Consider the following 10726-nt stretch of genomic DNA (forward strand, 5'->3'; position numbering starts at 1 on the left):
AGATTTGCATGGCGTCAACGTTGCGTCTTGAATGTTTTTTTGTGTACTCTTGCACTTGTGGCATACTGATTGATACCAAGCATCTCGTTCATCCCAACTGTTGTCTCCGTGGTATGGTTCCCAGCTGCGACAGAGTATCTACCGTGTTTCCTGTCCCAGTATCCACCGTGTATCCCGTCCCAACTAGTCTCTGTGGGATGGTTTCCAGCAGTGATAGGTATGATAGGTGATGCGTCGTATATGTCAAGGCAACAGTTTCCGCGTATGTACACACGGATCTGTCGTGGCATCAATACACAAGAAAGAAGTCTGCTAGTCATCCTGTCACCACGGCTTCGTAAGACCCCAGAAGCCCAATCTAGACCGCCTCATTATTTCTGTCATTTGCCTCCCGCGCCCAAATGAGAGATATCTCAACACCGTTGTCTGCAGGCGGGATGATGCCACGGAGCCTACTCCCGCTAAGGGTGGCACAACGTTGAGGGGGCCAGGTGGAAGCACCTACACTGACTACCTGGAGAAGTTTCGAGCCAATATGTGCAGAATGACCGGCGGTGAGGGTGCAAGCACAGGCAAGGCAGATGATTAGCAATATGCTACTTAGACCCGGGCGCTGTACAAGATAGCTAGCACACGGTAATATGTAAGAGGATAGATGTACCTACATGATGGATAGGAGGTATTTTCGAATCTTGTGCCTTTGTCTGCCTGTGTGGTAGTATCGACTCTCTTGTCAACAATAGGAAGCGACGCCTCGGCGTTGCAAGGTAAAAAGGGTGACAGACAAGACACAACTGCAACAGGGAGCCATTCCGCGAGTTCTCATTCGTTCCCGACAGTCTGGCTCATGTTACCCTCGCCCATAGAAGCACTGGCTGACAGCGTCCGCTGTGTAACTAGCTTTGCATGACCTAGTGTGCAGTACCCGAGGAACACTTCCCTGTGATGCCCTCGTGGCGCTGTTTCGTGGTCTGCCCAGTACAGAAGAGCAGGGAAAAGCGGGAAGGCGTTCCGGTTCTCGGGGGTAGTTACTTTTGTGTGACCCGAAAAATGTGGGAAGGGTTGATATGAACGGCCAGAGAACATTCTTCGCTCTGAAGATTTCGGGATTTCGGTGTCAACGGCGGCTGTCCACGTCGAGTTGGTTATCGCACAACTGGTGGTTGTAAGTGAGCTATCATTTCTGGCCGGCTGGAGACGAGCTTATCAACTGCTGTCTCGCATAGGCAACGAGAAAACAAAACAAAAGATCAAGCTCCAGTCCGCCACCAAAAATCATATGCCCCCACGCGAGATTACCGGCTGGTTGCGTAAAGTGCTGAGTGAGAGGGAATCGACGACCCTTTCACCGCCAGGCAGGGCTGGCCGATGGCATCGCAAACCAACCTGATATCAGGCCACAAAAACCTCCATCGTGGACGGCGTGGCAACAAACGCAGGTTTCCGTTGTCTGGTGTCTATGCTATGGGGCTGTGATACAAAGTTCGAGTCTCTGTCCTGCTTTGCACCGTCTCCAGCTGGTTATGGTGTCTTGAAGTCCACAAGCGTAGCACATGTCGGGATTTACCACCAGGCATGTAGTTCGTGCCTGCGTGAGGCGCGGCAATGACCGCACCGTCAAGACAAAGATCATAGCAGGAAAAGGAGCAAACGGTCCGTTATTGACCCTCGAAGAAAGAGTAGTTTCTCTGCAGCCAAGAGCATCGGAGGAGCCCAAGTGAGATGGAATCGATCTCACAGAACCCTTGAAGTCCCAGCAAATCACTGGTGGCTGTCGATCCGGTTGTTTTCTTGCGTCCCTCACGAGGCGCTGATTGGCCAAACGCAGCCTGAATGTCTCACCAGCCCAGTAGTGCACAGGGGGGGCAGAGCGCTGATGATACCCCAGTTCCGTGACGACTTCTTGTCGTCAACTTGCGCATGCACGAATCACAGTGTGAGTAGGCTTTCGGCGAGCCGGTTGAGCTAATAATTGAAAGAGATGGTGAGCCATGGAATCTGTCTGAGCGCTAATCAGAAGACCAAACATGACTTGAGGGGGAGGAAGGAGAGGCAGAGAGCTTTTCAAACGGCGGGGCACAGAACCGACGAGATGACCACTCACCACCATCCGTCTGCTTGCCCTGGTCAAACATGACAGAAGACGGAGGCAAAGAACGAACACCGGATGTGGCACAGGCGGCAACCAACGGCCGACAGCCGATTGCTCACCGAACTTATGCTTTTGTCTTTTATTTTCAAACGGCTGTCAACGGAACGAAAACATGGGAAACGAACGACGCATCGAACCGAATCGGAGCTATCACAACTCCCATGCTTTTACCGGCTGCCACCCGTGGCTGGTTGCAGATATTCTGCGATCAGGCACTCGAACGCTAACGGGCCAATATGCAAACAACCTGCGTAAATACCTGAAATCAACAGCCTAGAGTGGGCGGGGACACTTGATGTACAAAGTATGCACCTCCTATGCTATCACGCGGTCCGTCACCGTTTGAGAGACACCACGAGCAACCACGATGAGCATCCATTGCCCTGGGCTTGGACTGTACTGTGCTGTGCTTGTACTGGGTGCCCCCCAAGTCGGCCCGGAGCGTATTCCCTGTTCTGCGTTTGCAATCCTGGTATATCTTTGAATCGTGGGTAGTGTAGGTGTGGTAAGTTGTGCGTAATGGTGGCTGAACCGGCACCATCCGTAACAACGGCCGAGAGATCGGAGCTCATCAGGGTCTGTCATCTTCTCCCCTTGCTACCCGCCCATTTGTGGGGCTTCGAAAGCCATTTCCCTTTTTTCTTCCCCTCTCCCCTATTCTTTGTTTGTACTAGACCAAAGATGTCACTTCTTGACTCCCACCCCTCGGTGGAACCAATCCACCTGTGGCTATCAAAAGGCAAGGCAACCCAACTGGCACCTGGAACACTAGCATGCTATCTGCAAGTCCCCGTATTCTTCCACCGGAAACTCACCGGCGATCAGACGGCGAGTTCCCGTTGTGTTCCTGAACGCCTCGAATCCAAGAGACTGACGACAATCGTTGGTGATAGCCGAGTTGCTTCGTTTCTTGTCCCCCCTGCTGTTAGCCTCGTTCGACACCCTACCTAGGAGCTTGTGACGTTGACGCCATCGGACACAAAAGTATAAGTATCTACAACATCCTCTTTGGCCATCTGTCACATCTCAAGCACAACAGCCATATCTCGTCCTCACTTCGAAACTTCATCCCATCTCTAGCACTCGAGACTCGCTCAATTACGGACTCTCACGCTCTGAAACTTTGTCATTACAACCTCTAGACCCAAAGCCTTCTCAGAAAGACGACCACGACACTTCAAAAGCCTACAGTCACCTCACCCTTCACCATGTCTATCACAAGTGGTCAGTCGCCAGTCTGCCAGATGACTGTTTCTCAACCATCAGATAACACCGATCAGGGACTGGTAAGAAAGACCAAAGATAGCCCGATAATCCAGGGTGAATCATCTGTCTGACCGTTCTGCTAGTTTCCCGGTGTCCGTTGCCCTACATGTGCGGCCAAGGGCCTCGAGACATGGGTCATCGAGGGTCGAGCCTGCGGAACTTGCGGTACACCTTGCCTATAGAGAGCTGGCTCAATCACCAAAACTGTATAATACAATGGGGGCATCAATGGCGGTGTATGGGGTATGTAAAAGTTGGACATGGGGTTGTGATTTTGATATTCTTATCTGGTGGCTTTGGGGGGAGGATTGCTTCTTACTGGCGTTGCTTGGTGGCTGGGGGACATGAGAAGGGGATGAGAGAGAAAAGTTCGGCGTGGGGTTCAGGGAACTATTACGATAATATTATTTGACTCATGATACCCTCATATCCTGATCAACTTATGAGATCAACATGTATCAACATCATGTGAAAGGGATGTCACTTCATCAACACTCTTGCCAGACAACCCATATTGCCTCGACCACCTGTGGGCACCCTTCCCTCGGTAATCAACACACTGTCCTCTCAATCTTGAAACCATACGCCTGCCAAGTTCGGCGACGTGAACAATACATACCATGTCCCTCCGGACAGTTTGGTTCCACTGAAACAGACAAGGACAGCGGCGTCTGCCACAGTCATGCCCATGGTACAGGGACATAGAGAATCAGAAACATGCATCTACAAAGCAAGCTGAAGACTGCCGGCAATAATCCCGAGCCAGAAGAGTCTAGTATTCCATGTTTCTCTGCATTGCGATGTGCAACGTTTCAGGGCTGTCGTGCTGAATGGGAAGGTGGCCGGTGTCTGGTGTGGTCTCACATTTGTTGACGATCATCACCAATCACCATGATGGGACTCTTCCCTTTTACCACCAGACTCGGCCAATCTCTTTCCCTAAGCTCAGTGTTATGCCAGTCACACTGCCTCGCATGCCTTTGCAGGGTTCGGGTACAGCAAGCAGTGTGAACAGTGAGCTTGAAAGGGGGGGAACAACTGCCGGTCCGTGGCCAGTTGAAACCCCACACCTAACCCACGCACCCACAGGAAAAAATGCTTATCTAATCGGACCTGCAAAATTCAACGTCCTCAAAAGCTCAATCGCCAATTTTTTTTTGCTTCTGCTTCCCAACTTCGCAACACAACGCAACACGACTCCAACAACAGCACAACATCCAGCCCGCGATGGCGCCGATGTTGATCGTCGGACAACTGCAGTGATCTTTCGATCCCCAGTTGCAGAAAAGCTACACCACACAAACTGCTCGTATCACAAAACTGAGCCAGTGACGAAAAATACTAGCTTGTCTGCCCAAACGGTAGGTCGGATCTGCCGCGAGTCTATCTTCGACAATTTTCCTTTTCTTTTCTTCTTCATCTTTCGTTCGACATTGCACGACAATTTCGTCACTCTTATGGTACGCTCCTCCTCTCATCATCCGGTCATTCTCGTCTCGTCTTCTTGTGTCTCTCACTATGATGAGAGTAATTTGCGATTGATACCGTCTAGGTGGCTCACTTTCGCCGGTGCGGCTATACCTGTCGGCCAACTGATAGTATTTCTTACATATTCTGAATATGGAGACACAAGAATGCGAGACTTGTTTGACCTTTCACCAAATCATCAGACCATCAGATTAACAGTCTCCCAAGGTTTCTTAGTTATCCTCTTCAACCTTCCCGCCGTTAGGTAAGCGCCTCTTCCGTCTGTTACCAGTGGACTTGGTCGCTCAAAGGTCGGGAGAAAGCAATCATTTTGCGAGGCATCAAGTTCTTCACCTGACAGGCGTTTCTTGTACACTCATTGAGTGCCTGCTGGGTTAAATTAGTCTGTGATTGCTTACAAACTTGAATCTTTTGTGGTCAACTCTGAGCAGTCAATATCTGTCATCCCACTCATTCACAGGTTCAGTTGCAGTTTCGAGATGTTTTTCGGTGGAAAAAATCCGGGTATTGTCATTGAATCAGTGAAGGAACGGGAGGGCAGGTATTTGACGGCCCGTGTTGTTTCAGTTTTGGGTTTGATAAAGAAAAATAACAGAAGATTGTTTGCCCTTGACTTTTTGTGTGCCCCTCGACTGCTGTGTGATTCTTTGCTAATTTACGCAAGTCCAATCCATCTTCTACCGGAACCCAGGTTCTCTCTATCCAGCATCCACTGGTGAGGTGGCACAGTGTGACAAACCCCTATCCAGAACCTCTGAAAGGGATACTAGTCGAAGGCGCTTCTAGACAGTCTAGTTCGGTGCGGCTAAACAGTGCACAACAATGGCTTGGTCTCAATCACAATAGTCTTGATACCAGCGAATGTGACTTGCATTGCATACCGCGGAACTATCTGCTACCCATCTAGTCCCTCCGTATATATAGCCCTCGGGACCCTGAGGTGATCATCCTGATCTGGCCCTGATCAGCCTGCACCAACAGACCCTCACCCTAACGTACCAGTGTGAGAGTCTGGGCGTGACAGAAATTTTCATTATCCTATGATTTCTCTACCCTCCACTACGTGGAGAGTGTGGTAACCGTCGACGCCTCACACAGCTAACACCCTCAAGTAAACAACTTTACCTGCACCTGCGTCAGATGAACCTTGTGAGTTGGAGGTTGAAGGGTGGCGGGGGACATGGCAGGCCGATTTATTGAACTGGTGTATCATCACAGAGAGAAGTTTCTTACCCAGGGATATCTCATCTATCAAGAACTGCCCTTCAAAGACTCATTTGCTGCTATCGGCAGATGAACAGTCTCGGTCATCACAGTCAGGAGAAAACAAATGACAAGAACATCAATCCATTCCCATCTATATCTACGCTCCTTACTCTCTCTTCCCTTTTCCCACCACCCTCAAGATGAAATTCACTGACAAGGACATTGTCTTGTGTTACATTATCATACCAGTACAAGCAAGGGCCAAAATGCCTGCTGCTCCTAACTGCAATAATGACCTAAATAACCAGCAACATACACCTCCAACTGTGATAATGCGAATACCTTAAACCTAACATCGTGATGGTGGTGTACAGGGAACCAGAAGAGACTAGAATGTGAGGAAAAGAGCCTGCAGTAGGATAAACCCAAGGGCCGCTGACAGAATCACAAGAGACGGGCCATCCTGCGCCGCTTTTGCTGCCGTAACTTGGGCTGGACCAGCACCCCAGATCGACGGTGGGATCGCGGGAATCGGCGCAACTGCACCATCACTGTCTGCTGGAGAATTGCTGCCGTTGGCTGTGGCTGCGCTTGCACTGTCTGGTGGGTCGCCATATGCGCCCGCTGCCCCTGATTGTTGGAAATGGGGAGCAGCAGTGAATGCTGTGTAGAAAGACGTTGTAGCCTCGTCCGCGACTTGTTGCTGCAAACCTGCGCCCTTGGCTCCCAAGTATGCAACCGTGTTTGGAGGAGCGTACGCTGGAGGATCAAACGAAACAGCCGCCAATGAAACAGGAGCTGGGGAGGGTGAAGGAGGTGGTGCAGCGACTGTTTGAGTGATTGTCACATAGACTGGTGGTGGTGGAGGGGGAGGAGGAGGTGCAGGTGCGGCTTGGGCTGCATATTGTGAACCGTCGTCTCCGTTCCCATTTCCGGCTCCGGCTGGACAGCTTGTTGGAGCAATGGCCATTGGACTTGGGGTGCCCAAGATGAAGACTGTCTCGACCAGCGGGCCTTGCAAAGCAGACTGAGAAGGTTGACATGCCCCATTGCCGCTCCCGTAACCGTTGCCATTGCCTGCTGGACATGGCTGTGATCCGCCTCCGCCGTTGGCATAGCCTCCTGCCGGCGACTGTTGAGCTGAACTCAGACAGATGGTTGTTGTCTCGATGACAGTGAGTGTTTGGCCATTGCCTCCACCAGGAGGACCATATGCCGCAGGATCAGAGCCCCCATTCCCAGCACCCGCACCATAAGCCCCTTTTCCGCCCACGCCGCTACCACTTCCGGCACCAAAGTCATATGACCCAGCACCGCTGCCGCCGGCATTCGCACCTTGATAACCACCGTACGCATAGGAACCAGTACCTGAGCCCAAGCCGGCACCTGCTTGGGGAACTGTGACAGTCTGTGTCATGGTAACGACCCGAGGGGGAGAGGCACTGCCTCCGCCATTGCCTCCTGCCGGTGGGCGAGGCGCAGGAGGACCGCTCGACACAAACGGGCCGGGAGGATTGCCAGCAACATGGTTTGGCGAATACTCATCAATGACATGTGTCATGTCAGAACTGGTGCCGACGCCAGATAGAAGCCTTTCGGCATGTACCTTAGGGTTGGGCGAGGACGTCGTGCCATCGGTGTTGCCATCATCGTAGTGAAGGTTGATGTTTAGGCCGATTGGGGGGTGGTGACCGTCTGGATTCTCTGAGAATGTATTTGGCGAAAGTATCCTTGTTTCAGGAACCAAACTGCCTTGTCCCCCAGACCCAACGTCACCAACATGGCCCATGTGCCGAGCGGCTTCGAGTTGCATTGGCGAATGGTGATTGATGATGTCGTTGGGGTCTGTTTCATCGCTAGCTACAATGTCTTGAACCATGTTGACAGGCGAGGATGTGATGCAATTCCCCGTGACGGTTTTCAGAGCGGGTGAATATTCCACAGCGTTGCAGTTAATGAAGACGCAGTGAAAAAGATTCTGTGTCAGACATTGTCAGTGGGTGAGGTGAAGTGAGCCTGGGCATCTCAGTAAAGGCTACCTGTAGATCCTGCTTTCGCTGGCAGATACAGCGGATGTCGGCACAGTTCGTGCTTTGAAGGAGTGGTTGTAGACAAATCTGAGCACAGGGAGGCAGGGATTCTTTGTTTTGTCGGGCCGATGAGATAGATGAGAATAGCGTAATGCTCCAGAGCACCGTGGACTTCATATTGAAGGCGAGAAACTTGTCGGTGATTCGAAGAGCTGCAAGCAAAGATATGATCTCCAAAAGGAGGTGTCAAACGACCGACGAGACAGAATTTGGGTACCTAATCCAAGAAAAGAACGACGTTCAAAAACACAGAGCGATTGTTGATGATGGAAATGTGATGGGAAGAGAGAAGAGGGAGACAGGACCCAAAGCTGAAATACTGGAAACCCTGGGCACCGGCACCGGCACCAAGAATATGGACGGCAGGAGCATGACATGCCAGAGCCTGCGATGTTGTGCCAGTAGCCGATCGAGGCAGGCACAACAACAACATGGACTGTTTCCCAGAATGACAATCCAATGGTGTGGAGGTTCTTTCCAATCTGAATTGCGGAAGGACATCGTGCAACAGCTATCAGACGTACAAGTCACAAGAATAAGAACCGCGGTCATGGATGGTGGGAATTAGTGCGGAAACTGTGAACTTGGCCAGCGCTTGGATATCTACCAACAGACAAATTAATAAACTCAAACTCCTCCGAGCTTTAGTAAAAGATGAGATCGATCGGGTGGTCGGGATCCGTATACTTGTCCTTGAGCTCCTTCCTCGACAGAAGCCTCACAAGCGGCATCAAAGTCTCCCTCATGTCCACAATCCCCCGCTTCTTCTGGTCAATATGTGAAGCATCAACAATTATCCTTTTGAGATGCGAAGTAGCGAGCGCCCCTTTTGCACAGTCAGCATAAGAACGTAAGAGTTACTGGAAGAATACCTACCATTCTCGATGAGATCAACCAGGCGCTGAGGCGTGCCAACCGCCATGCCACTGCGGTTCTTTTGGAGAAAGGCGACCTGTTCTTCTACCTTGAAATGCTTGGCAAACTGGTGATAATCAGTCAGCCAACGTCATTGACTGAGAGTAGATATGGCTTCTTACCAGCTTGGCGACTGTGTTGCCCTTCTTTTGAAACGTCCTGAGTGCTCTGTGAGTTGGTCAATTTAGCAGCTATCTCGATACAACAACTAAACTCGTACATACCTGACAGTATCAGCGGCTCGGAGACCGGCAGCCGAGACAACTAGTGTATGCGGCGCACCACACGTCTTGGATGCATTGTTGAGCTTCTCGGGCTCAGCTGAAAACTTCTCCAGGAAATCTGGTAGGTTTTCGAGATTTCTCGGCTTCTCATACGAAGTGGTGTCTTTGATGGCGTTGGCTACATCATGGAGTTAGCCTTGTCCTGCAAGCCCCGTAAGTCGAAGTGCCACTCACCCGAGATGTAAAGATCTGAGAGCTCAATGGGACTGAGCTCTGTGCCAAAACGAGACGTCTTTTGAGCAACGTGATCAGCCAGGAGCTGGCCGTCCATCCAAGCGAACGCCTTGTTCAGACCAGCCTCGACATCCAGGTCGGCCTCATCCTCACGCTGCTTCTTCTGTTTCTTCTTTGCCTTCTTGACGAGTACACCCTCGTCGTCGATCTTCCTCTTCTTGCTCTGTACCTCGGACGCCATTTAGAAGTTTTCGGTGCCGGTGTTGATGAACCCGCTTATAAGAGAACTCGAGTTTGAGAATGAGACCCGAGAAGTGCGTTATTGCTATGCAATCGATAGTTTGACCCTGTGTTTTGAGTCTAGTCGACAAAAATAGGAGGTTTCAAATTAGGTAAATAAGCGTCGCCCAGATGATGAAGCGATCTGTTTCTGTTGTGGTGAATGAAAATGTTTCAAGTGACCTTCAAAGAATCAAGCTTGGCAGAGTCGAGGGCGGATGGAATTTTTCTGGGAATAGCGGACAGTGTGCACAGGAGATGTATGGTTCTGGCACTGTATTTCTCAGTGTCTGCCGGCAACTGGGTTGCCAAATCAGAACGGCCAGGCCCCCGAAACTCACAGTGCGAATTGTCTCGCGCCGTCCAACAGGCCTGCTGCAGGAAACGTGCGATCTGACGGGATCAACTTCAGCTCCCAAAACAACCTCGAGTTCAGTCATGAAGCTCCTCTTATCATCTCTTTGGTCTGGTTTTCCACGCCATCCACTACCTTTCAGAGTTATTTGCTCTTCGAATCATGCATCAAACTGCCGCAGAATGATAGCTAGCATGTTCTAAAATAACACGGCAAGCGTTCTCAGGTGTTGCCCAGCGGGTGGTGAGGGTCCATGTTGCTCCAGCTTCTGAGTTCAAACTCCTGGGCGACTTTGAGCCCTTCCTTCTACCTTTTGACACAAATCCAGGTAGGCATCCGCGTGAAGCAGGAGTGGCCGTGCCCTTACGGTGAGATTCTTCGCCATGGAAGATGCCTTTGCAATTGACGTTTCATCAGATTGACATTGCTAGCAGAGTTCCTCATTTTGTAAACTTTCTCACATGTATCGGAGCATATGTCTGTCTGTTCGTGATACCCTTCTGGACCCTTCTGGACC

General features: G+C 50.8%; 2 protein-coding genes across 2 annotated transcripts; both read right to left on the minus strand.

Moving 5' to 3' along the window:
• Nucleotides 1-6500: 6500 nt before the first annotated feature.
• On the minus strand, nucleotides 6501-7925 carry QC762_119010 (uncharacterized protein; the record flags this gene model as incomplete). The annotated part of the gene is made up of 1 exon (XM_062886336.1): nucleotides 6501-7925. The coding sequence occupies one exon, from the start codon at nucleotides 7923-7925 to the stop codon at nucleotides 6501-6503; it is 1425 nt and encodes a 474-aa protein (XP_062749411.1).
• Nucleotides 7926-8715: 790 nt separating this feature from the next.
• On the minus strand, nucleotides 8716-10105 carry cms1. Its single transcript, XM_062886337.1, has 5 exons — nucleotides 9576-10105; nucleotides 9342-9519; nucleotides 9240-9285; nucleotides 9079-9184; nucleotides 8716-9028 (listed from the first exon to the last, which is right to left on the minus strand). Exons 1-5 carry the CDS (start codon nucleotides 9814-9816, stop codon nucleotides 8847-8849), a joined length of 753 nt encoding a protein of 250 aa, XP_062749412.1. The 5' UTR covers nucleotides 9817-10105; the 3' UTR covers nucleotides 8716-8846.
• Between the last annotated feature and the right edge of the window lie 621 nt (nucleotides 10106-10726).

The sequence above is a fragment of the Podospora pseudocomata genome (assembly GCF_035222375.1).
Source record: "Podospora pseudocomata strain CBS 415.72m chromosome 1 map unlocalized CBS415.72m_1, whole genome shotgun sequence".
Classification (NCBI taxonomy): domain Eukaryota; kingdom Fungi; phylum Ascomycota; class Sordariomycetes; order Sordariales; family Podosporaceae; genus Podospora; species Podospora pseudocomata.

Coding starts and splice junctions, on each gene's coding strand:
- cms1 (XM_062886337.1), bottom strand. CDS start 9,816: ATGGCGTCCGAGGTACAGAGCAAGAAGAGGAAGATCGACGACGAGGGT. Junction 9,286..9,341: donor CGAGCCGCTGATACTGTCAG/GTATGTACGAGT, acceptor ACCAACTCACAG/AGCACTCAGGACGTTTCAAA. Junction 9,029..9,078: donor GGTTGATCTCATCGAGAATG/GTAGGTATTCTT, acceptor ACTGTGCAAAAG/GGGCGCTCGCTACTTCGCAT.